Below are 26,611 nucleotides of genomic sequence, written 5' to 3' on the forward strand. Positions count from 1 at the left end.
GTTTGGCGAAGTAGCCTGTCATTCTCCATGAGAATCAGAGGTCCTTCATGAAAAACTGGGTGGGGTTATATCCTTCCTGTTTGGCCCTGTCTGGGGGTGTCCTCGGATGGGGCCACAGTGTCTCCTGACCCCTCCTGTCTCAGCCTCCAGTATTTATGCTGCAGTAGTTTATGTGTCGGGGGGCTAGGGTCAGTTTGTTATATCTGGAGTACTTCTCCTGTCCTATTCGGTGTCCTGTGTGAATCTAAGTGTGCGTTCTCTAATTCTCTCCTTCTCTCTTTCTTTCTCTCTCTCGGAGGACCTGAGCCCTAGGACCATGCCCCAGGACTACCTGACATGATGACTCCTTGCTGTCCCCAGTACACCTGGCCGTGCTGCTGCTCCAGTTTCAACTGTTCTGCCTTATTATTATTCGAACATGCTGGTCATTTATGAACATTTGAACATCTTGGCCATGTTCTGTTATAATCTCCACCCGGCACAGCCAGAAGAGGACTGGCCACCCAACATAGCCTGGTTCCTCTCTAGGTTTCTTCCTAGGTTTTGGCCTTTCTAGGGAGTTTTTCCTAGCCACCGTGCTTCTATACCTGCATTGCTTGCTGTTTGGGGTTTTAGGCTGGGTTTCTGTACAGCACTTTGAGATATCAGCTGATGTACAAAGGGCTATATAAATACATTTGATTTGATTCAATGATAAATTAACAGGCACCGCATCGATTATATGCAACGCAGGACAAGCTAGATAAACTGGTAATATCATCAACCATGTGTAGTTTAGTGATTATGTTAAGATTGATTGTTTTTTATAAGATACGTTTAAGGCTAGCTAGCACCTTACTTTGGCTCCTTGCTGCACTCACATAACGGGTAGTCAGCCTGCCACGCAGTGTCCTCATGGAGTGCAATGTAATCGGCCATGATCGGTGTCTAAAAATGCAGATTACCGATTGTTACGAGCAGTGTCCTCGTGGAGTGCAATGTAATCGGCCATTATCGGTGTCTAAAAATGCAGATTACCGATTGTTATGAAAACTTGAAATCGTCCCTAATTAATCGGCCATTCCGATTAATCTGTCGACCTCTAATGTGAACCCTTTGGAATTACATGGATTTCTGCATAGATTGGTCATAAAATGTGATCTGATCTTTATCTAAGTCACAACACTAGACAAACACAGTCTGCTTAAACTAATAACACACAAAAAATTCTATTTTTTCATGTCTTTATTGAGAACACCGTGTAAACATTCACCGTGCAGGGTGGGAAAAGTACGTGAACCCTTGGATTTAATAACTGGTTGACCCTCCTTTGTCAGCAATAACCTCAACCAAATGTTTTCTGTAGTTGTGGATCAGACCTGCACAACGGTCAGGAGGAATTTTGGACCATTCCTCTTTACAAAACTGTTTCATTTCAGCAATATTCTTGGGATGTCTGGTGTGATCCGCTCACTTGAGGTCATGTCACAGTGTTTCAAAACGGGTTGAGGGCAGGACTCTGACTGGGCCACTCCAGAAGGTTTATTTTCTTCTGTTGAAGCCATTCTGCTGTTGATTTACTTTTGTGTTTTGGGTCATTGTCCTGTTGCATCACCCAACTTCTGATGAGCTTCAATTGGCGAGCCTTACATTCTCCTGCAAAATGTCGTGATAAACTTGCAAATTCATTTTTCCGTTGATGATAGTAAGCTGTCCAGGCCCTGAGGCAGCCCCAAACCATGATGCTCCCTCCACCATACTTTACTGTTAGGATGAGGTTTTGATGTTGTGTGCTGTGCCTTTTTTCTTCACACATAGGGTTGTGTGTTCCTTACAAACAACTCAACTTTAGTTTAGTTTAATCTGTCCACAGAATATGTTGCCAGTAACGCTGTGGAACATCCAGGTGCTCTTTTGCGAACTTCAGATATGCAGCAATGTTTTTTTTTGGACAGCAGTGTCCTCCCATGAACCCCATTCTTGTTTAGTGTTTTACGTGTCGTAGACTCATCAACAGAGATGTTAGCATGTTACAGAGATTTCTGTAAGTCTTTAGCTGACACTCTAGGATTCTTCTTAATCTCATTGAGCATTCTGATCTGTGCTGCTGCAGTAAACTTTGCAGGACAGCCACACCTAGGGAGAGTAGCAACAGTGTTGAACTTTCTCCATTTATAGACAATTTGTCTTACCGTGGACTGATGAACATCAAGGCTTTTAGAGATACTTTTGGAACCCTTTCCAGCGTTATGCAAGTCAACAATTCTTTATCATAGGTCTTTTGAGATCTCTTCTTGTTCGAGGCATGGTTCACATCAGGCAATGCTTCTTGTGAATAGCAAACTAACATTTTGTGAGTGTTTTTATAGGGCAGGGCAGCTCAAACCAACATCACCTACCTACCTTATCTCATTGATTGGACTCCAGGTTAGCTGACTCCTGACTCCAATTAGCTTTTGGAAAAGTAATTAGCCTAGGGGTTCACATACTTTTTCCAACCTACACTGTGAATGTTTAAATTATGTATTGAATATAGACAAGAAAAATACAATAATTTGTGTGTTATTAGTTGAATTAGACTGTGTTTGTCTATTGTTGTGACTTAGATGAAGATCAGATCAAATTTGATGACCAATTTATGCAGAAGTCCAGGTAATTCCAAAGGGTTCACATACTTTTTCTTGCCACTGTAGATGTGATATAAGTTTTTTATTTTTTATAAATTAGCAAACAATGTGTGTGTAAAAAATGATTAAATCAATTTTAGAATAAGGCTGTGACCTAACAAAATGTGGAAAAAGTCAAGGGGTCTGAGTTACTTTCCAGAAGGCACTGTATACATCTAGATTTAGAATAAATCAGTTAACATGTGCTCTGTCTTAAAGAGTGAATCGTTGTCTTTGTACAACATTGGCAATAGCTGTGTCAGGAAAATAAAAAGTTGAACACAATCAGGAAAATGAAACTATTTTAAAAGGAAATAGTTGCCTGCTGATAAAATGGAGAGGAACAGAGAGCAACAGGAGCCCATTGCCCAGCCTGACAGCTGTCCCGATATAAATACCCAGTGGTCACATAGTAACTGTGGTCAACATGACACAATAGGCTGACGCGGGAAATCCTTTTTAGCTCATAAACCTGAGCGGAGGGGGGCAACTTAAGGCGTTACACAAATGTCAACAGCTCCACACCTCTGGGGGTAACACGAGCACCACACATACTGTATCACAGACAGCGCTGTGTGGTCTAATTCTGCCCTGCATACGATACAGTGGAGAACTGTACTGTACTCCATATGCTGATGCTTTACACTTGAAATTATTCAAATTGTGATGTGCTGCCATGGTTACTTCCACCTTGTCCCTTCAAGCTGGTAAGAGATAGGTTGTCTTTACAGTAGAAAGGATCATGGATATAAGGTGTTTCTGGAAGACCTGGGAATATTGTGGAAATGTCAGGAATTTTGCAACCCGACTAGACGCTGCTCTGGCTCTCTCCAGTGTGGGTTTATGTACTGCAAATGAGGATAATATGATTCTCACTTCTCTCTCTCCTCCAGCTCGCGTTTCTCCTGCTCCTCCCGCTCCCTCTGCTCCCGGGCCTGCCTCCTCTTCTCGGCCAGGATCCGGGCGGCCTCCTCTGGGTTGTTGGTGCCCGCCATGGGCTTGGCTGACGAGGAGGCTGGGGCTGGGGACGATGCAGGGATACTTGGGGCTGATTGGGCAGAAGGAGGGACCTCAGAGGGAGTGGTGGTGGCCGTCGTGTTTGGTGTACTCAGCGAAGGGGGCGTGGGCAGAGCAGAGGATACCACGATTGAAGGAACGGGGGAGCCTGGAGAGAGAGTTGAACAGGAAAAGAGGAGAGGAATGGGAAAGTCCAATTTCAATAGACAAATCACTGTTCACGCTATCGTCTTCTTTATAAAACCTTGATAAAACTGTGTAATTACACTATGACACGTACACTGGACCTCTGGTCTAGATTCGTCTTGATTGATTCAAACAGTGGCAAAGCATGGAAACTTTGGCCATTTTTGGATTCTGTAAACTTGGGAGACTTGTAATTATAGCATTTTTCAGTAATTAGCACCACCTCTGCTGTTCCTCAATGAGTGTGAAGGAGAGCAAGACAGAGAAGCTGTGTAACTCACTTAACGAGCTGGTGTGCCTAATTAACTACGACGGTAATCATCCTCTGGCTGTGCCGACGCTACTGCGCACTGACACGCGTACGTAGGCATTCCCTTTTTCCAGTTTGAGTTTCAAGTTCACTCTTCTCAGCAAAGGGAACAACTGAGCCAAACCACAAAGAACTAAAGAAGTAAAGTATGAATCAGCCGTGGCAGGCATTGGCCTACAGAAAACAGACACACTGAAATCCAACTTGTGTCAGGGGGAAATTAAATTAATTGTATGGGTACACAGTGTTCTCTCATCCCTGTAAGAGGAGTACACTGTACTAACACATAACCCTCCACCTGGGGGTACTAACTAGCTACTGCATACTCACTCTTGCCTTTGGGCTCCTCGGGCGTGGCTGACCTACGGCCGCGGGTCTCCCTGGCCCTCTCCAGGGGTACGGGGGAGGAGGTGCGCCCGTGGTCCACCCGGGCCGGGGTCCTAGCCCTCTTGGGCCGGGCCTTGGGGGTGGAGGGACTAGCCCGGGCTGAGGAGGGAGGTTTGGGGGAGGCAGCAGGGCTAGGAGAAGAGGAGGAAGGTCTTGCTCTAGGAGTAGTGGCAGGTGAGGCAGCCCGCTGTCTGGATAAGAGACTAGGACTGGAGAGAGGGAGGAAGGGAGCGAGGGGGGCAGAGTGTGAGAGAGAGCTATTATGAAGAACATGAATAGATACAGTATGTCTGACAAATCATTAGAAATCCTTAGAAATATGTAAATAATAATAAGCAAACAACAGTTAAGTAAAGTTTAGTCGAACATTTAGTCATATCCAGTCCTAGGGATGAAATAATTGCCCGCCTCTATTTACAATCAAGCAAGGAGACTACCACTAGTACATCCATTGAATTAATACTATTGAACTGTTTCTGTTACATATGTGCCTCCCTAACCTCAAGTCTCAGACAGCAGTCAATAAACATGACCTCACCAGGTAGCAAGGGTCAGACACGACACAACACAACATAACACGTGTAACATTGTGTGGTCTGTGACAGAGCATTATGGGATGGTTTCCCAGCAGTAGACAGTGTAATAGTCGCCGTTCGGGGCTCTCTCTCTCTCTCTCTCGCTCTCTCTCTCAGCTCTCTCTCTCTCTCTCTCGCTCTCTCTCTCCCTCTCCCTAGACCCTTTTGTTAAGTCACAGCACTCATTTTTGTGTCTCTCTTCCCCTCTATCTGTCAGTGAGCCCATCCATTTCCATGTCCCGCGGCCGGCACATATCCGCACTGGATAAATATCCTTCGGCTCAGGGGCCTCATGCTTTTAAGTCTTAGCCCGAGTTCACTTAAACACACAGACACGCTGGTTTTACCATCTGCACTCACAGCCATGGTATCTTTGTCTCTTACTGTATCCCTAACCTCAAGAAACACTCTAAGCTCTAATTGTAGTATTTCACCCTATTCACACTATAATGTCAACCCAATCTATGTATGCTGTGCTGGCTTGTATATGTTCTTTACACATGATCCTTTCCTGCAAGTTTTCAACAACTATGGTGGATGTGTAACCAGGACAATACAGCACAGCCTTGGTTTGACTTGGTTCGACTCGGCTCAGTAGTGGGTAAAGGGTGTTCAATGCTTTACTGTGCCAAAGGCAGATACAGTAGATCTGTGTGAGGGTAGGTTACCTGGGGTCCGGTTTGTGTCTCATACTGGGTAAGGACTGTCTCTTCTTCAGCACCTTGTCTTTGCTGAGAGCACTCTTCTCCTTCTCGTTCTCCCGCTCCTTGTCCTTCTTCTCTTTCTTTTTCTTCTCTATCTGCAGAGAGACAAGGGCCAAGACACAAACCATCAGAAAGGTATGAATGATCAAAACATCTCTCTCGAAACACCAAAATTACACGGTACATTCTAGCTTATTGAAAAGTTTCAAACAGTGTTGCATTGCATTTAAACGGTAAGGGATGGTAGTAGGTTCTGGTTTAGCAGCGGCGCTCCAGATGTTGGACCATGCAGGCCTGCAGGCGACAGGTGTCGAAGTCCTGTCTGTCTGTGCCCTTCAACGTCTAGGACCCTCTTCGATTTGTATCTCTGCCATCTACTCTCCTCCCTATCCTGCCAATGAAATTGAAAAACACGAAAGGAAAGAAAAAGGGGTGGTTGACATACCGGCGTGGAGTCGCGTCGGCGCTGGGTGATGTCGGGCGTGCTGGACGTCACCCTCCAGCGGTCGGAGCAGCGGTGGTGAGGCCGGTGGGCACACAGCGTCAGCGGGCTGGCCGAGGCCGAACGAGGGCATAGGGGCGACTCTGGAGAGAAGGAGAGGCACATAGAGAGCAGGCGGGAGATAGAGAGAAGGGAGGTTGGAGAAATACATACGACACCCATATCTAAAAACACAAGCAGAGCCTAGCAAACAAAGGTATTCATTGCCGCACATCACATCACATACCCTACATCAGAGTTTCTCAAACCTCTTATCGTAGTTCATATAAGCTCATTCAAGGGCTTGATGATTAGTTGACAAGTGGAATCAGATATGCTAGCTCTGACTGGAGCAAATTGGTCAAATACATGGAACTGCTGGGGGCCAAGAGGATAGGTTGGAGAGATGCTGATCTAAATGACAAAGATACCCACTAATAGCAGGTCTCATCTATCCCAGTGTGACTGTGCTAACTACTTACGGTCTTTACCGTTGCTGAGCACGCTGGCGACGCTGCGACTACGGGCCAGAAAGGACAGGGTGGGCGTCATCAGTCGGTCCACAATGCTGCTCTCCCAAGGGCTCAGCTGGAGGCTACGGGCTGCTGGAGGGGACAAACATTACCAATGTTATCGCATATATTCAAAATCCTATGGTGGCCCAAGGGTTAAACCAGCTTCATTTCCAAAGCTGGTTTGCCTCTTAGAGACACCGTGAATGTCTCCACTTCTGTATCGCTACAAACAGCATTAAAATGCACCTTATACCCACAAACTGTTTGATAACTATTGCAAACCAATTTTAGTAAATGACTCAAATGTAATGATCCATTCTCGCATTCACATCGCAGCATCACAGAAAGGACCTTTTGCTTCTCGTTTAATATGAAATAGTGACAATGAGCTAAGCTTTGCTCAGTTAGCTTTCCCACCTTATTATAATGACAGATCAAATAACACTATCTCACCCGCAAAAACCCTTATGTCTCTAGTAAACATGCTCTATGGGGAAATGGTGGGTTCCAGATTAGACTGGGAAAACTTCCAGACACATAATAACATGAGAGGGAGGAAGAACACAACCTATATGCCAGAGCAGTATAAAGCAAGCACTGCCAGAGTTAGCAACATCCTTTATTTAGAAAAACACCTCTGGCTATGGAGGCAGCTGTTCAGAACATTGACATTGAAAACGAGGGAGGAGAGAGATGAAAGAAGTCCACTGCAGAGGTTTGCTCGGGGTCGTTTATGGTACACGTCCCACTTCCCTATTAAACCTGCCCTGAAGGATAATAAGGTTATCCGGCAGTGAGGGAAAGAGAGAGAGAGAGAGCGAGAGAGAGAGAGGGACTGAAATAAAAGAGAGGAGTGAGCTTTTGATAGAAAACGAGTGAAACAAAAGAACAGGGGGTAGACGAGAAAGATGAGGAGTAGAGACGAGAGGGAGGAAGAAGTGAGAGGAGAGAAGAAGAGGAAAAGAGGGAGAGGGTTTACGCTTTCACCGGAGTCCCCTTATTATATTTTCAAGCATCACAGGTGTTCCTGTGGAGTTTTCAGAATGCATTATCTCTCAAAATGCTGACTCATCCCTTAGTGGCTGACTTTTGAAACTTTTAAACACTAAAGTTCCTGTGTGTTTACACCGGCGCACTGCAACCTACTTAGACATGTACTTATGAAAGAACTCTGTACCTGCAGTGGTGTTCTAGGTGCACTGAAACACCTCTGACTTGTGTGAGTAACTCTGAATATGAGTTACTAGATTCAGCATAGTACAGTGTAGTTATTTCAGGTTAGCATAGGCCTGATAACCCATTCACCATCTCATCATCATCATCACCGTCACCATCACCATTCAAGACATCATCATCGCCATCACCATTCAAGACATCATCATCGCCGTCACCATTCAAGACATCATCATCGCCATCACCATTCAAGACATCATCATCGCCATTCAAAACATTGACCAAGACTTTCCAACGAGTGAAAAAACATCTACTGACACACAAACCAAAGAGCACGAAATGACCATCACCAGCAAATGAATAACCCAAGAGAACACCAAAAAAATGTGGGACATAAAATATGAAGACAGCGTAAATGAACCCATATATTCACACCAAAGTATGAAGTATATAAATGCAGGGACTGAACAAAATGCAGAGGGAGGGAGAAAAAGCATAACCCATGAACCACAGAAGAATAAAAACAAAGGTGGATTTGAATTTTGAAGGTGAAAATAATACGGTATCAACCATCGAACACAGACAGGCGATTGGATTGGAGACAGCGGTGGGGAGAAAAAAAAAATGTGGAGAAAAAAATGTGAGAGAACGGATATGAAAAGGGGGCGTTCCCGGAAAAGGGGGCCTGACGTGTCTTACTTCTGTTGGGGGAATTCCAAAGGGTGGCGGAGGACTTGGAGAGTCTCTTGTTTATAACCGAGTCCACGTGTTTGGGCAGGTTGACCGCCGACATGGAGCATCTGCCTGTGAAGCCAAGAGAGTAGTCCACAGAGATGGTGGGTCACACTGTTTCACACAGGGGAGGGAGACCTCTTGGATGTGTCACGGTGATATCTATCCCCCCCACACACGCGTACATACATACAGATACCAAAATGGTGTATTTCCAGAGGGCAACTATTTCTGATTCAATAAAGAAACAAAATAATAAAACATCTGTATTGAACTTTTCTCATCTGACAGTGTTATTTTACATTCCTTTGACATGGAGATAACGGGAAACAGAACTGGAATTCAAACTGTCATGTCAAAGTATACTTTGAGGAGCCTCCACCAAAAATCAAATACAATCTGAAAACAGACAATTAATGGTAGAGGGAAATAACAGTTAGGGGTCTTTTTCTACGCACAGAGCAAATATATTCAAATAAATATTGTGTTGAGTCTAGTGGGTCATGCATCATTCAGTTAGATCTTGATGTTCAAAATAGATACACTTGACAGTAGAAGACAAAAGTTTGGACACACCTACTCATTCAAGGGCTTTTCTTTATTTTTACTATTTTCTACACTGTAGAATAATAGTGACAACTTCAAAACCATGAAATAACACACAAGGAATCATGTAGAAACCAAAAAAAGTGTTAAACAAATTAAAATATATTTGATATTTGATACTCTTCAAAGTAGCCACCCTTGCTGACAACTTTGCAAACTCTTGACATTCTCTCAATCAGCTTCACCTGGAATGCTTTTCCAACAGTCTTGAAGGAGTTCCCACATATGCTGAGCACAAGTTGGCTGCTTTTCCTTCACTCTGTGGTCCAACTCATCCCTAACCATCTCCATTGGGTTGATGTCGGGTGATTGTGGAGGCCAGTTCATCTGATGCAGCACTCTATCACTCTCCTTCTTGGTCAAATAGCCCTTACACAGCCTGGAGGTGTGTTGGGTCATTGTCCTGTTGAAAAACAAATGGTAGCCCCACTAAGCGCAAACCAGATGGGATGGGGTATCGCTGCAGAATGCTGTGGTAGCCATGCTGGTTAAGTGTGCCTTGAATTCTAAATAAATCACAGACAGTGTCACCAGCAAAGCACCCCCACACCATTACACCTTCTCCTCCATGCTTCACGGTGGGAACCACACATGCGGAGATCATTGTGAAGCAAAATTACAAGATTATATTATAATACTGTTATTGCATCAAATGGTTGTTTTATGGAATAGAATAGAGTTCTTAAAACACTCTCATCTGTGCGTGGTCTTCTGAGTTGGGCCTCTGGGGCTTAATGCTGACAGTGGATTTACGATGCCTTTGGTGATTAAAAACCTAAAGACCGCATTCCATAGCATGAGTTGGTGTTTGTGTACAGGGAGGTAACAGGGTAGAGATGGCTTGGGTATGAATAATGATGAGGGGAACCTTGTTTTGGGGGCTAGACCCTGTTTCCACACAATGAGAGACGTCTCTACAGCAGATACTGGCTGCTGTGAATTATTATTTTCTTTCATACGAAATCCTAACCTTGTGACCCATTCCACACATCTGTTATTTGTCATGTAAACTGGGTGTATCTTTGCCATATAAAAGATCTTTGTATTCTTTGTGACAGGGCTCTCAACACAACAGTCAAGAGTGTTGTGTCATTCACTTATGTGTGTGGTGTGACATGCTTTCCTTATTAATATGTGAATAAATATTTAGTTTAAGTATAACTCTGACTTGTGTGATAAGTTCGTCTCTCCTCATTTGATAATAAATAAATAACCACCACAATCATCCGTTCACCTACTCTGTGTTTCACAAAGACACGGAGGTTGGAACCAAAAAGCTCAAATTTGGACTCATTAGACCAAAGGACATATTTCCACCGGTCTAATGTCCATTGCTCGTGTTTCTTGGCCCAAGCAAGTCTCTTCTTCTCATTGGTGTCCTTTAGTAGTGGTTCCTTTGCAGCAATTCGACCATGAAAGCTTGATTCACGCAGTCCCCTCTGAACAGTTGATGTTGAGATATGTCTGTTACTTGAACTCTGTGAAGCATTTGGGCTGCAATTTCTGAGGCTGGTAACTCTAATGAACTTATCCTCTGCAGCAGAGGTAACCTTGGGTGTTCCTTTCCTGTGGCGGTCCTCATGAGAACCAGTTTCATCATAGTGATTGATGATGTTTTTTTATGTTCTTGCCATAATATGGACTTGGTATTTTACCCCCTAATAAGGGTATCTTCTGAATACTACCCCTACCTTGTCACAACACAACTGATTGGCTCAAACTCATTAAGAAGGAAAGAAATTCCACAAATTCACTTTTAACACTACCTCATGAAGCTGGTTGAGAGAATGCCAAGGGTGTGCAAAGCTGGCATCAAGGCAATGGGTGTCTACATTGAAGAATCTACAATGTATTTTGATTTGTTTAACACTTTTTTGGTTACTACATGATTCCATATGTGTTATTTCATAGTGTTGATGTCTTCACTATTATTCTACAATGTAGAAAATAGTAAAAAATTAAGAAAAACGATTGAATGAGTAGGTGTGTCCAAACGTTTGACTGGTACTGTATGTCTAACCTGCATTGATATGATTAGAATGTAACTGTAAAAGAGTATACGTCCCGTCTTTGTCCCAACCTGAGCCTGCTGTACACAAAGTAGTAACAGTGTTCTTGTTACTACAACCTGCTGTACTACACAAACTAATACCAATGTCAGTCAACACAGCTGACACAAATGTAACACAACTGACAACCAGTGGAGTGAACTACTGAGACAACCCACTGATTAAACACCATTCCCCTCCAGACCCTCTAATAGAGACTAATCATGTGAACATTGTGCCGTTTATTAAATGCCACCAGATGGATTCTCAGTAGTCCACTGTATCCTGTTTATGCTTGTTACCGTTCAGTCTTTCTTTTCCTTCTTCTTTTTTCTACCTTTCAGTCTCTGACAGCACTGGGTCTGAAAGAGGAGGCTGGGGGGCAGGTTGATTTGGCAGACAACATTTGCCATTACTCATGGCTCATACGGGACGTAGTCTGGTCCCAGATCTGTTTGGCTGTCTTGCCAACGTCTATGGTCATTGTGACCATAGACGCATAAACAGATCTGGGACCAGGCTATTAGTGATTCCATGACTTAAGATAATATACTGTATATGAGACCCCCTGAGATTTAGACTTGCAAAGGTAGAGAACAGCTAATGACCCTGAATTAAACAACCAGTCAAGCAGTAGCCTACACTATGTGCCTGAGGTTGGTTGTGCGGGTAAGGCCATAACCCTGCTTGCGTGGGTTCGAATCCCAGTCAAACCCAGGACTCTTCTTCACACCACTTATATTCATTCTATCTGTCTCCCCTTCATTCCTTTCAACAAAATATGAATAATATAAAATCCTTTCAAAAAATTATACACTGTAGAATCACCAGAGACCGTACAAAAACAGGGGGAAAGAAAATAAGGGGACGACTGTTGAGTATGTCGGACAAACGCAGACCGGAAAACGTTGGTCAGAATTGTTTGTGTCTCGCAGGGCACCACTACATATCTAACACCATCACAGCCCACAACACCACACATATACACCTCAACCATGCCTGGACATCTCATATTCACCTCAGCCTTGACATTACCCGTCTATTTCCTCACAAAATGAAGCCAATGTTCCCTCCCTCTGCAGGGAAATTAGACTACTGTAGTGTAGCACATCCCAGCAAGAGCAGATAGGGATATCAACCCACCTGTCGTGTGTGTGTGTGTGTGTGTGTGTGTGTGTGTGTGTGTGTGTGTGTGTGTGTGTGTGTGTGTGTGTGTGTGTGTGTGTGTGTGTGTGTGTGTGTGTGTGTGTGTGTGTGTGTGATTTAATTCGAGATAACTATGTATCTGTGATGAGGTTGAGAGGAGCTGATTGATGCCAGACTGAATCATGGAGAACCACCTCTGCTTAAAAGGGTTGAAGGTGACTGGAATTCAAGTTTGACTGTTACTAATTGACTATATACTGTAAAGTGAGTGACCTAATTTATGGTTTACTTAAGTGCAAAACAACCGTAAGATTGTGAAAATATGTAGAATGTGAATGTCTGCACAGTAGTACCCTTTTCCCACTACTGAAGCGAGCCAAAACGAGCACTGGCCTGATAACGCATCCACCAAAGTTGCTGGAACTGTGCTGGGAAGGACCATGTGAAAAGAAATGATCCAAGCCAAAACAGTCGTTTGGCTCGGCAAGATAGTGTCAAATGTGTATAGATGAGGCAGTTGTCTTTGAAGGAAGGAGAGGCTTTGGCAGTGTCTGGGTCAGTGGGCTCTGGTTCTGGGTTCCTGTTTCAGCGGTAGGTACTCACTTTCTCTCTGGCTAGAGTTCTGGCTGAGGCCTCCGGCCCAGGACAATCTCTGCTGACGGATCTCAGCCCAGGTCTTCTTAGTGGACCGCTGGAGGGCAGCCTCATACCGCTCCTTCATGCCAAACATTGAGAAATACTAGGTTAGCACTAGTTAATAATTCTCTTACCCAATCTCTTCCTTATTCTCTTGTGTTGTTAAAGAGAGTGGAATTTAACCTCTCCTTTAGCATTTTCTGACCTTCATTAAGACAGTGTGGAAATAGAAATGGGAGACAGGTTAATAGAATCAAATGACATTTTCTTGGTCAGATACACATGGTTAGCAGAAGTTAATGTGAGTGTAGCGAAATGCTTGTGCTTCTAGTTCTGACAGTGCAGTCACACTTTCAGTTTTGCGCGAATGCTGCCATCAATCCATGGTTTCTGGTTAGGGAAGGTTTTAATAGTCACAGTAGGTACAACATCTCTGTTGCTAATAAACTCGCTCACAGAGTCAGCATTATACCTCAATGTTATTGTCTGAGGCTACCCGCAACATATCCCAGTCCACGTGATTGAAGCAATCTTGAAGCGTGGAATCCGATTGGTCAGACCAGCATTGGATAGACCTGAGCACGGGTGTTTCCTGTTTTAGTTTCTGCCTATAGGATGGGAGCAACAAACTGGAGTCATGGTCAGATTTGCCGAAGGGAGGGCGAAGGAGGGCTTTGTTTGCATCGCGGAAGTTAGAGTAGCAATGATCCAGAATGATCCCAGCTCGTGTCACGCATTCGATATGCTGATAGAATTCAGGAAGCCCTGTTCTTAGATTAGCTTTGTTAAAATATCCATCTACAATAAATGCAGCCTCAGGATATATGGTTTCCAGTTTACATAGAGTCCAGTGAATCAAAAGCGGCCCGCATTTGATTGTAAGGAATTCTAGGTCAGGTGAACAAAAGGGCTTGAGTTCCTGTATGTTGTTATGATTACACCGTGAGTTGTTAATCATAAGGCATACACTCCCGCCCTTTTTGCCAGAGAGATGTTTGTTTCTGTCGGCGCGATGCATGAAGAAACCGGGTTCCTGTACCGACTCTGACAACCTATCCCAAGTGAGCCATGTTTCCGTGAAACAGAGAATGTTACAATCGCTGATGTCTCTCTGGAAGGTAACCCGTTCCCTAATTTTGTACACCTTGTGGTCTAGAGATTGGACATTGGCGAGTAATATGCTTCGGAAGCGGTGTGCTCGCCTTCTAAGTCTGACCAGTAGGCCGCTCCGTCTGCCTCTCCTGCGGCGGCCGCGTTGTTTTGGGTGGGCCTCTGGGATTAGATCCCATGTCCAGCGTGGAGGTCCGAACAAAGGATCACGCTTCAGGAAAGTCGTATCCCTGGTCGTAATGTTGGTAAGTTGACGTCGCTTTTATATCCAATAGTTCTTCCCAGCTGTATGTAATAACACTTGAGATTTTATGGGCTAACAATGTAAGAAATAAAACATAAAAAATAAATAAAACGTAATAGTTTCCTAAGGACCTGAAGCGAGGCGAACATCTCTGTCGGCGACATCTTGCAGGGAAAGCAGGAAAGGCGGACGTGGGAATTGAACCCACAATCATCAGGGCTCTAATATTTGCTTGCTGTGAGGAGTGCTACCACCCGTTCTGGGGTGAAGTTTCCCTTAGGTACAGATTTAGGATCAGCTGTCCCTCCGCCAATACTAACCTTTGTCATTAGTTAAGAAAATGCTAAACTGACCTAAGATTAGCGTCTAGGGGTACTTCACCCTTCTACCTCACAACCCACCTTGTTCTTCTCTAGTTTTTGTTTCTGCCTCTCCTCCAGGGCAGTGCGACGTTTCTCTGTCTTGATCCGCTGCTCCTCCAGCTTCCTGCGCCGCTCGTCCAGCTGGCTCTCCCTCAGCTGCCGGGCCTTTTCCTCTTTCTCCAGCCATTGGGACTTCTTCGCCGCTACGGGAAAACCACATCAGGAGGGTTAGAGAGGCAAGATAACAAAATTGGGAGCAAGAGAGAACTCTCCCTCTCTCTCTTTGAGGCCCTGTTCAAATGTTTAAAAAGTGCATCCTTCATTTCTCCCTTCCTTGAGACAATCACTGATTGGAAATGACTAGACAAGTGAAAGCCATGTGGGGGAGCCCTCTCATTCTTCCTGTCCACTTATCAGAGAATCCTCTCTTTGAATACAATACCCTTGCAGCTGATAGGCAGAGCCCTGTTGCATTGTTAGATGTTGACCAACATTTTAACATTGTGTTTTAATCTGTTTCAATAAAAAAACAGTACTTCTTCCAAAAGCAAATCTGTGGTAAAGAGTATTTTAAGTACTTTTAAATAAAAAGACAAATGTCTCTTCACTCTGATCTTGACTGTGCTTTAAAATCTCAAATCCCTCTAAAGTGCGGGTGTGTGAAGCAGTGTTCCTTTTCAACAGGGAAATTCCACTTTCCCTCAGATATAAATTGAATTACTTCACTTTGCACAGAGCGACACAGAGGCAGCATTATGCAAGGTTCAGCTGATACCCCTGGACTGACACTTTACCACGTTAATCGCATCATGCGCCGGTTTCAATAAACTGCACGCTTTGATATGGTAAGCGTCCCCACCCCCTGAGCCATTCAAAGAGGGTGTATAAGGTAGTATTATGCCACCACCTCTATGACTGCTCCTGCATCTGAAATGGCATCTTATTCCCTACATAGTGCACTACTTTATGACCAATGCCCTATAGGGAAAATAGGGCAGTAAATAGGCAACAGGGTACCATTTGGGACACAGAGTGCTTCTCTCTCTTTGCACATAAGCCACTATATCCTTTGGGAGTACTTGCAGCAACAAAAACGACGGGTGGTTATCAGATTACGTTAGGGGAAACTGGGGTAACATCGGAGGCAAACGCTTACATTTATCGCAAGGTGCACAGCTGTGCTTTTATTTGAGAGAAGTAGGCTCAAAAAGCACCATTACAACATGCCACAGCAGGCCAGAGGGCCCCAGCACTAACAAAATGAGCTCCTACATCTTATCTGCTACAGTCAGTGTGCATTTCGGTAATTACTTTTAATAACAGTACTTTGAATCCAGTAAGGCAAGGGCATATTTGAGGTCTAGCAGTAGAGGTAATTGCATGCAGACTGTCTCGGGTTTCAACCTTGTGGAAATCTGAAGTATGGGGAGTGAGAAGGAGGGATTGTGGGAGAAGGGAGGAGGAAGGAGAAGCAAGGCTTCCAGTGTCCACAGAGGCTCCATGTAAGGGCTGTCTATGGATGGAGAATTATACAGCTCTCGCCTCCACTGACTCAAAGGCACACTGACAAGACACACAGGAGATCTTGGCATATTGGCAGGGAGCAGCACAGTGGCCATGCTAATTTAGAACATGCATAGCATTGAGGAGTAGGAAAAAGATCATGCTATAGGGAACTTTTATAATGCTGGTGTCAAATAGACAATTATTTTGTGAAATAAACACATACTTTCAGTTAATAACTGATCTTAGGTCATTTAATAATGTCTCCAGTGATCTGATTTCGTCGTTTGAATAGGATGGCGTAGTGCCAGTTGAGCCAATTAAAAAGTGTGTGTGTGTGTTCATATTGAAGAGATCAAAAGCTCTACATTCCCCTTGTGGATGTGACTTAAATATGGTCCTCCTTCCCTTCATCTCCCCTAATGTTTCCCTTCGTTGACACTCAACATCTTAGTCTGCTAGGCAACAACTAGAGACATGAAATAAACATTAACTGAGTCATGTTCCCTCCCTGTCCACATTAAGTATGCAGTACACTCTACAGAGAGCCAAGAACGGACAACTCATATGGTCATAGGGCCAAACAAGTCTTCTTGGGCCAAAGAGGACATTTCATGCAATACTCAGCAGAGGCCTATCAAAATACTAAAACATACAGGGAGAAAATCCGATCTCATTTGAGGAAAAGAAAGAAAGAAGGAAAACAATTTAACAATATAGCCTACATTTGAAGAAGACACAGTACGCTCCAGCTTTTGATACTTCAAAAGACTGGCCTTCTTAGCCCGGGTTTCCCTTCATAACTGGGATTGCGAACACAAATATAGATTGCATCTCAGTGAATGAAGGAATTAGATCCGGGAGAAACCCTCTGTCTGGACTCCTGCCACAGTGGAATGACAATTACACTGATCCATGATGGTATAACGTATTTATCCCAGATTTACTGCACTTTACTATGATGATGAAGGCTGAATTTACCAGAAGGCATATATATTACTTCTATGAGGTTCTTTACTTAAGCAGCTCTCAGCTTTGTACTCCAATTGTGACAATGGAACATATGGGACAACGAACATGACCTATATAGTAAAAACGAGTCTCTCATGACAGACTGTTGACATACATGTTTACAAATGAAGTAGCTAGCCAGGGAATGTGAAAATTGGATCAGGGTTCCGAGATTTAGTATAAACACATTTGCCATTCAGCAAGGGTGATGTGACTTTTGATTCCTATCCTCTCCTTATAATTCCTGTATAAAATGGCAAAATAACTGCATTTAGTGGTAATAAATGATATATTATATGATTATACAGGTAACTGATAAAATAAAGGGAACACCAACATAAAGTGTCTTAATAGTGTGTTGGGCCATCACGAGCCAGAACAGCTTCAATGCACCTCGGCATAGTTTCTACAAGTGTCTGAAACTATTTCGGAGGGATGCGACACCATTCTTCCACGAGAAATTCCCTAACTTGGTGTTTTGTTGATGGTGGTGGAAAACACTTTCTCAGCCAGCCGTTACATAACATCCCATAAGTGTTCAATTGGGTTGAGATCTGGTGACTGAGACGGCCATGGCATATGTTTTACATTGTTTTCATGCTCATCGAACCATTTAGTGACCACTCGTGCCCTCTGGATAGGGGCACTGTAATCTTATGGGGGGGGGGGGGGAATAGCCATGGTAGCCAAAATGATGGCAAAAATAATGGCCTGCCCAGCATTTTTATACATGATGGGATGCTATAATGCTACAACATCTGTGTGGAAGCACCTGCGTTCAATATACTTTGTATCATTTACTCAACATGGAAGGAAAACATGTGATGGAAGTAGACACTGGGCTGACGTCCTATGAAAACAAGGTGCACACACACAATGTGGGGCTGGTACAATTACCATATACTCATGCAGTTGAGTCCCTTTATGCGGTAACATGGACTCTTTACAACGTGATGAAACTGTGTTGCTCTTTGTTGAAACAAGCAAGGTCTTGTAGCAAATGAGTCGTCGGTTGGCTTGGCAACGCCCCCCCCCCGGCAGCAGCGGCACACATAGAAATAGAATGAATAGAACAGGCTTGGATCCTCTAATCCTGGCAATTTGGCTGATAAACTCATTGGTACTCGCACAATGGCAGCCTGGTACTGTGGTGCAATCATTTCCGTGGTCATGTAGAAAGTTCATTCAAAATATTTTTTTTGTAGAGAGGGTGATTGAGCGACAAACAGGCACAATTGTTAAAATCAATAAAGGCAACAGGTCAAAACTGCAGGTCATGACAACAAGAATCCTCACCACTACCACCACCACCACTACCACCATGGACACATCGGTTGTGACTTACCTTGTATCTGGCCGAGCTTGTCTGGAGGGGTGGGGGGGGTGGGCGAAAGAGAAGACAAGAGCAACTGTCAATCATGCAAAGCAGTGCACGTAGCCAGTGTGTCACTAGAGCCAAGGACAGCGTGACTTGTGAAATAAACAAACAAAACAACTCAAGCAGGTGACAGGCAGCCATCTTGACTGACAAAAGAAATAGAGCCAGAGAAGTGTTAAGGCAAGTGGAAGCAGGGCATTGGCATACGCTACTATCAATTGAAAACGATTCTTTACCAATTGACGTTGGGTTAAACATTAAAGTTCAGAGCTGGGGATCTTTAAAGCATTTGTGAGTTCAAACAAAAAGGGGTTGGCTAGGCTATTGTTTTAATAAAACGCACATGAACATTTATTTGGAGCATGCACGTTGAAAACTGTGTCTTGAAAGCCAAATACTAAATCATCATTGGCTTGTTTTTCGTTCTCATTGAAGTGCTCAGCTTGAGCCACAGCCTAGGTTGGTTTGACGTTCATTCAACGTTTTCTAAATGTTTTTGTGATACATGTGCACACCATCTGTAGGCCTGAAAACAAAGCCAATGCCGACACAACCTAAAACAAAATCTGCCACCACCCCTTACCCCCCAACACTAGATGGCATCCTCTCCTTGTTTACAGAGTTTTGTCCTCTCAACCCCCCCATCTCAGCTTACCCAGATATTTGGCCTTCTCCTCTCTCCGCTCCTTGGCCAGCTTCTGTCTGTCCTCTGACTTCACTGCGTCTAGGGTGAGAATGAGAGAACAAGAGAAAGAGCGAGAGAGAGGATGTGAATGTGACAGGTCATTGTACACAGAGAGAAGCCCCAATCCAGCCCCACATCGGCAGAGCGATGAAACGCTGGAAGCTGGCAGTCAAATCTGGCAACTATATCAGAGCCAGATAGACTCCACTCTAGTATCTAATAGAAGTGAATGAGCAATGTGGAAAACACTCTGATTAGGACTGATGGTTAGTCACCCCATGGCACACCTTGGCTACTGTGTCCTGGTGAGGATTCATGAGTGAACATGTAATTGCATTTAGTTAAGTAACGCACTTAATCCTAGACAGAATATGGCTATAAACAGGGATTATGTTCGTCCAGCATTCAATTTAGCCGTTATTGACTTATGAGGAAATGCATACCACATAAACAATCATGTTTGGAAGGTAGAGATGATCTTTGTCCAACCTCGAGACAAAAACATTGTACATCAGAACAATCCGTTTCTATAGAGGTCCTCGTCGATCTTCAGGCAGAGCTGTCTTGCAAGTTATTGTATATGTTGAAAATCCCTGATGGTGCTGACTGGAAAAAGGCGTGTGTATCTGTGTTACATTAGTGGAAAAAGGGAGAGGAGTGTTGATTTATCTTTTCCTACTGTAACATCTCTGGCATCTGCATTCCTCTGAGCATTCCTCTGAGCATTCCTCTGAGCATTCATCTGAGCATTCCTCTGAGCATTCCTCTGAGCATTCCCCTGAGCATTCCTCTGAGCATTCCTCCGAGCATTCCCCTGAGCATTCCTCTGAGCATTCCTCCGAGCATTCCTCCGAGCATTCCTCTGAACATTCCTCCAAGCATTCTTCTGAGCACCTTAACTCATGCCTGGGAAGCATAGTCCTACTGTTACAGGAATTCTATTGCACCCCTATGGATTGTTTGGTATAGATTCTTTGTGGAACATTTCCCCTGACCAATTGGTTTTGAATGATATGTTTTAAAGATAATTCATGTAATTAGATGATCATGTTGTATATGATTCATTGCATAAGTATGACCTGAACTCCCTGAATGAAAACACCATACTGTAATTATTACAATGTAATTCTCAAATGCCAAGCACCATTTACTACCTTTTCATGACAATTTATCGGCATTTAACCAGCCAAGTTGAATTCTACTGTATATGTGAAGGTTTCGGGCCTCATCTTCCACCCATTCCTTCCATAAACAGACCATATGTTCTACATCCATGTCACGATTCATACCTCAGGGGATTGTAACACATTATAACAATATCATCACAGGGCTGAAACAATCCACCAGATATGGAAGAAAAACAGAAGCCTCCCTATTACATCCTCTGACCCACTCTGATTATGTGTGTGTGTGTGTGTGTGTGTGTGTGTGTGTGTGTGTGTGTGTGTGTGTGTGTGTGTGTGTGTGTGTGTGTGTGTGTGTGTGTGTGTGTATGTGTGTTTGTGTTTGTGTGTGTATGTGTGTGTGTAGGCCCTGACCATCACGATGAGTCCCCCCACAGGAGCCTCAGAGACCGAAACAGAATCAAGTTGGCCCAGAAACACTGCAGCGTGTTTGGTTTCCAGACTGTTAGCAGCCCACTCCTCAAATCTCAACAATACGGTTCTCTCTCATCTCTTTTACTTGCCATTTTGAAAGGAATAGAGGAGAAGTTTTATACATAGCTCTCATGGCAGATTGTAGTACTAGCTAACGCACACAGGATTTGGTTCTGGGGTCCGAGTTTTAATGCAACTTTTGTCTGGGCATATCCAATGGGTATTCTTTAAATGGATACCTTCTCTCATTGGACAAAGATGGGCCTTTCTGGCTATACAGTTCAGAATGTATTCGTATCCCTTGGCAGCTTCATTAAATAGTACCTGCAAAACACCAGTCTCAACGTCAACAACTAGGCAGAGTTGAAAAGAAAAAGCTTTATCTCAGACTGGCCAATAAAAAGAGGAACCTAGAAGGCCAGCATCCCTGAGTCGCCACTTCACTGTTGACGTTGGAGCTTTTGTTTTGCGAGTACTATTTAATGAAGCTACCATTTGAGGACTTGTGAGGTGTCAGTTTCTCAAACTAGACACTCTAATGTACTTGTCCTCTTGCTCAGTTGTGCATCGGGGCCTCCCACTCCTCTTTCTATTCTGGTTAGGGCCCGTTTGTGCTGTTTTGTGAAGGGAGTAGTACACTGCGTTGTATGAGATCTTCAGTTTCTTGGCAATTTCTCACATGGAATAGTCTTTATTTCTCAGAACAAGAATAGACTGATGAGTTTCAGAAGAAAGATCTTTTGTTTCTGGCCATTTTGAGCCCGTAATCAAACCCACAAATGTTGATGCTCCAGATACTCAACTTGTCTAAAGAAGTACAGTTTTATTGCTTGTTTAATGAGAACAACAGTTTTCAGCAGTGCTAACATTATTGTAAAAGGTTTTTTTAATGATCAATTAGTCTTTTAAAATGATAAACTTGGATTAGCTAACACAACGTGCCATTGGAACACAGAAGTGATGGTTTCTGATAATGGGCCTCCGTAGATATTCCATTAAAAATCAGCCGTTGTCACACCTTGGTCATAGTATTTTGTGTTTTCGTTATATTTGGTCAGGCCAGGGTGTGACATGGGTTTATTTTTGTTGTGTTTCGTATTGGGGTTTTGTAGGCATTGGGATTGCGGCTGAGTAGGGGTGTAGATTAGGCTTGGCTGCCTGAGGCGGTTCTCAATCAGAGTCAGGTGATTCTCGTTGTCTCTGATTGGGAACCATATTTAGGTAGCCGGGGTTTCACTGTGTATTTTGTGGGTGATTGTTCCTGTCTCTGTGTAGTTTCACCAGATAGGCTGTAATAGGTTTTCGCGTTCCGTTTGTTGTTTTGTATTTCTTGAGTTATTTCATGTATCGCTATTTTTTCATTAAAGAACATGAGTAACCACCACGCTGCATTTCGGTCCGACTCTCCTTCAACAGACGAACGCCGTTACAGCCGTTTCCAGCTACAATAGTCATTTACAACATTAACAATGTCTACACTGTATTTCTGATCAATTTGATGTTATTTTAATGGACAAAAACTTGGCTTTTCTTTCAAAAACAAGGACATTTCTAAGTGACTCAAAACTTTTGAATGAAGTGTAATTCTTATCAAAATTCTTCAAGCTCTGTCTAATTGGTTGTTGATCAATGCTTGACAACCATTTTCAAGTCTTCATAGAGTCTCCATAGATTTTCAAGCAGATTTAAGTCAAAACTGTAACACGGCCATTCACTGTCTTCTTGGTAAGCAAAACCAGTGTAGATTTGGCCTTGTGTTTTAAGTTATTGTCCTGTGTTCTTCTCACTCTGTCAATTGGGTTAGTTAGTATTGTGGAGTAACTACAATGTTGCTGATCCATCCTCAGGTTTTTCCTATCACAGCTATTAAACTCTATAACTGTTTTAACGTCACCATTGGCCTCATGGTGAAATTCCTGAGATGTTTCCTTCCTCTCCGGCAACTGAGTTAGGAATGACGCCTTTGGGGTGTGTAGAATGTAGATCTTTGTAGTGACTGGGTGTATTGATACACCATCCAAATTGTAATCAATAACTTGCTCAAATGAATATTCAGTGTCTGCTTTTTTTTTTTTAACCATCTACCAATAGGTGCCCTTCTTTGCTAGGCATTCGAAAACCTCCCTGGTCTTTGTGGTTGAATCTGTGTTTGAAAATCACTGCTCGAATGAGGGACCATACAGATATTTGTATGTGTGTGGTAATAGAGTTGATGTTGTCATTGAAAAATCATGAGAAAACACTATTATTTCACACAGAGGGAGTTCATGCAACTTATTATGAGAATTGTTAAGCAAATGCTTACTCCTGAACTTACTTAGACTTGCCATAACAAAGGGAATGAATACTTATTGACTCAAGACATTTCAGCTTTTCGTTTTAAATTCATTTGTAAACATTTCAAAAAACATAATTCTTCTTTGACATTATAGGGCATTGTGTGTAGGCCAGTGACACAACATCTGACACAACTAAATGTGGAAAAAGTCAAGGGGTCTAAATACTTTCCGAAGGCACTGTATTTATGTCCATGGGAAATCCACAAGAAAGTGTTACAGTAAAAACCAAGTCTCCATAGCAACAAAGTGCCGTGGAGAGGGGTTTGGGGGAGCTGTGTGTGTGCGCGTGTGTGCGACATGCGTGTGTATGTGGCTGGCTGAACTGAAGCAGCAGGGCCCCCTGACAGTGACAGTGAAGAGTAAAATCCCTGGTCTTTTAAAGATCTCTTGAAAACACAGGGACACTGAAAACCTCTCAGGGGGCAAGGGACCGCCGGTGGCCAAGTTCCATGAGCTGTCAGACCCGAGTCTGAGATGTGAAAAAGTTTAATTAAGGCGGACATTACGGAGGTAGTGCTCCCAAACACATGACTTGCCATTTAACTTAGCTAATTAAGAGCTGCAGAGTGTTTCTCGTCCTTTTCCTCTTCCTCCTACCCCCAGGGTAAGATTAAAAACAGAGGTAAGCTTGCATGACTGAGCAGAAAGGCAACCTGAAGGAGAGGAAGTGACAGAACTTGTTTGAGAATGTGCTGTCTCAGAGGTTTGTTGACGTATTGGTGCTCAAATGCTTCTAACAGAGACATAACATTATACGCCTTATCATAAGACACTACAAATGCTTTCGACAGATTATAGAGCATTATACCTGTAGGCTTTAAGTAAAGTGTTACCAATATCTTTTACATTACAAAAGCTGATCTGAGATCTGTTGTCTATTGAAAGATCCTGCAGTTCAATTAGATTGTCACTAAAATGAGCTCCTTGATCGGACTATCTGATCCGGGAAACCAGAACCAGTCTTCTACTTTGGCGTTACTGTGATAATCAGTCAGTAGAACTATTTTGGTTCAGCTCTGCCACCTCACGCTACTGTTAAATAGACCATGACCACAGTCAATAGATTACTGGGCAAAGAATAAAATGGGCAGAGAGAAAATAAGATTATGTTCACAAAACCCCCCAAACACATTTCTTAGTGTTTGCATTAGCCAGCACTTGGGGTAGGACAAGTAGTGGCATTGTGGAAACAAACGTGGTGGTGGTGCAACAGCAGGTCAAGCTAGTCTAAATGACCCCCTGGCATCACTCAGTGAAATGTGATGCCCAGTCTGGTTAATTCCTCCAACTTTCATTTGAGACCGGAGGTGATTAGCGAGCAGGCTAGCTATAGCCCGTAAGCGACTAGCCTGTTAGCGAATAGCATTAGCCATCCACTCAACATTACATCAGAAATTACCCCAAAAATACAATTTTGGCTAAATTCTATAAACCCATAGCAACACAATTCCAGCTTAATGGATTTTGTCAAGTGAGCTGTAAGCGCTGTAACTAACCACCTGCAGCATGTCTATTGGATTTACCCCCAGCACTGAAAGCCTGTGGTCAGGATAATTCTGGACTGAACCATGTTGTTTTCCCAAGGGGTCGGATGACATCATCTGAGCACTGAGGTAATTGCTCAATAATCACAGGGCACTGCTGAAGATAGCCTTTATTATACAACCATGGATATCTAATGCTGTGTTCATACCCCTGAAAATGGTCATAAACTACTTCAAATGCTCTATGGTAGATAGAAACACATACTAATGGGTAGCCATTTTCACACCATTTCCTTTATTACCGGTAACACCCCACTATAGGGAGACTTACCTTTATTACGTTTGGGGCTAGAACTGGAGCCAGGCATGGGCGATGTCGGTGTAGCAGGTGACTTCGGGATGACATCCAGTTTCGTGGGGGTCCCCACTCTCCTTTCTTTGTCTTTTTTCGTGTAGGTTTCCATTATCTGGGCTGGGCCTGTTTTAGGGTGGCTTGTCAACCCCTCAGTGTCTTGCATTGTGGGGTTTGGGTCCTGAGCCGGGTGGGGAGCTGGTCAGAGAAAGAGACAAAAAGAAGCCAGGTGAGAAAATGGCAGAGTGAGAAGTGTAACACACCACATTATAGAGATGGAATTCAACCTGTCCTCATTCCAAAGCAACTGCTTGTCTGGAGGTGGGTCTGAGTGACGTTGTATTGCTCTACTTTATAGTCTAGGATGTAACAGGTGCAACAGGTGGAATCAAGGTCTATTAAGAAACCCCTTCTCCCTTCTCTACCTAACAGTATACTGTACATACATACCGTACCAGCAAGTCATAGTACGAGATCAACAGAGAACACGGGCATTGTGCATTGTGGTCTCCGTTGAGCTACTCAACTAACTCTCAGCCTCAATAATGTAAAGCTATAAACACACAAGAATGATAAAGCACAGCATGACAAGAACGATACATCTCACCCACTGTGGCAAACCTTAAAGTCTAAATGACTCAAGATATGCTTAGTCCACTAGCACTCTAATACAAGATCTCGGTTCTCTGGTCTGGCTCTCTAACTTTACCCCACACTCCTCTCTCCCAGAATGACCGGCTGATTTATCGACAGTCAGGGCTGAGTGAATTCTCTCCCTGGCAGAACAAAACAAGGTAATTGCCTCTCTGACTCTTGATGATTCTACTGGGGAGGAACGGATTGATTTAGTGAGAGGAGGGGGAAAAAATAATTGCAGGTTCCTCTCTTTATGACAAAGGTCATCATTAATTTAGCCAGAGAACATTTTAAAAGCGTACTCTGTAGTTTCATACTAAAAAAGTAGTGTCTGGTCTTGTTGAGTATTTTTTTGAGTAAATTGAACACTGGCTTACGTGGCACTAAGTGTGTTATTGTGTGTGTACAGGTTCAGTGGGCCTTGACTGTGTGTGCATTTCATCCTGTGACCACATAAGACAATGGGATCCCAGGTTGCACCTGCAAAAACCTTTAGGAATAGAAACAGTTGGACAGGGTGTTGGTTACGAGAGCTCCACGGCTGGGTCAGTACCTCAGTGGCAGTGTGACTCACACTTGGCAGCTTGAGCCTGAAGCTCCTTGCTCAAACATAACTTTGCCCAGGCTTTGGAGGCCTCACAAAGGCCTAGGGAGAAATGTTTGGCTCCTTTGTCCACTCAGCACTGTCGCCCTACATTCCCTCTGCAACACTCAGCATTGAGCCGAGTTTCTTCCACATAGTCTCTCA

General features: G+C 43.5%; 1 protein-coding gene across 8 annotated transcripts in view; it reads right to left on the reverse strand.

The window, feature by feature from the left end:
- Nucleotides 1-26,611, reverse strand: part of LOC109902150 (MAP7 domain-containing protein 1) — a 67,870-nt gene that overhangs the window by 14,992 nt on the left and 26,267 nt on the right. Inside the window, exons 2-12 of one of the 8 annotated variants that reach the window (XM_020498262.2) lie at nucleotides 25,207-25,425; nucleotides 19,425-19,493; nucleotides 18,737-18,757; nucleotides 14,917-15,080; nucleotides 13,129-13,240; nucleotides 8,693-8,797; nucleotides 6,788-6,910; nucleotides 6,270-6,409; nucleotides 5,789-5,919; nucleotides 4,489-4,754; nucleotides 3,522-3,810 (exon numbers count right to left, since the gene is read on the reverse strand). In XM_020498262.2, coding sequence (XP_020353851.1) covers nucleotides 3,522-3,810; nucleotides 4,489-4,754; nucleotides 5,789-5,919; nucleotides 6,270-6,409; nucleotides 6,788-6,910; nucleotides 8,693-8,797; nucleotides 13,129-13,240; nucleotides 14,917-15,080; nucleotides 18,737-18,757; nucleotides 19,425-19,493; nucleotides 25,207-25,425 — 1,639 coding nt within the window. The remainder of the gene's footprint in view (nucleotides 1-3,521; nucleotides 3,811-4,488; nucleotides 4,755-5,788; nucleotides 5,920-6,269; nucleotides 6,410-6,787; nucleotides 6,911-8,692; nucleotides 8,798-13,128; nucleotides 13,241-14,916; nucleotides 15,081-18,736; nucleotides 18,758-19,424; nucleotides 19,494-25,206; nucleotides 25,426-26,611) is intronic. The other 7 variants (XM_020498264.2, XM_031786598.1, XM_031786597.1 and 4 more) reach the window with 7 other exon arrangements.

This window comes from Oncorhynchus kisutch, linkage group LG13 (assembly GCF_002021735.2).
Source record: "Oncorhynchus kisutch isolate 150728-3 linkage group LG13, Okis_V2, whole genome shotgun sequence".
NCBI classification, from domain to species: domain Eukaryota; kingdom Metazoa; phylum Chordata; class Actinopteri; order Salmoniformes; family Salmonidae; genus Oncorhynchus; species Oncorhynchus kisutch.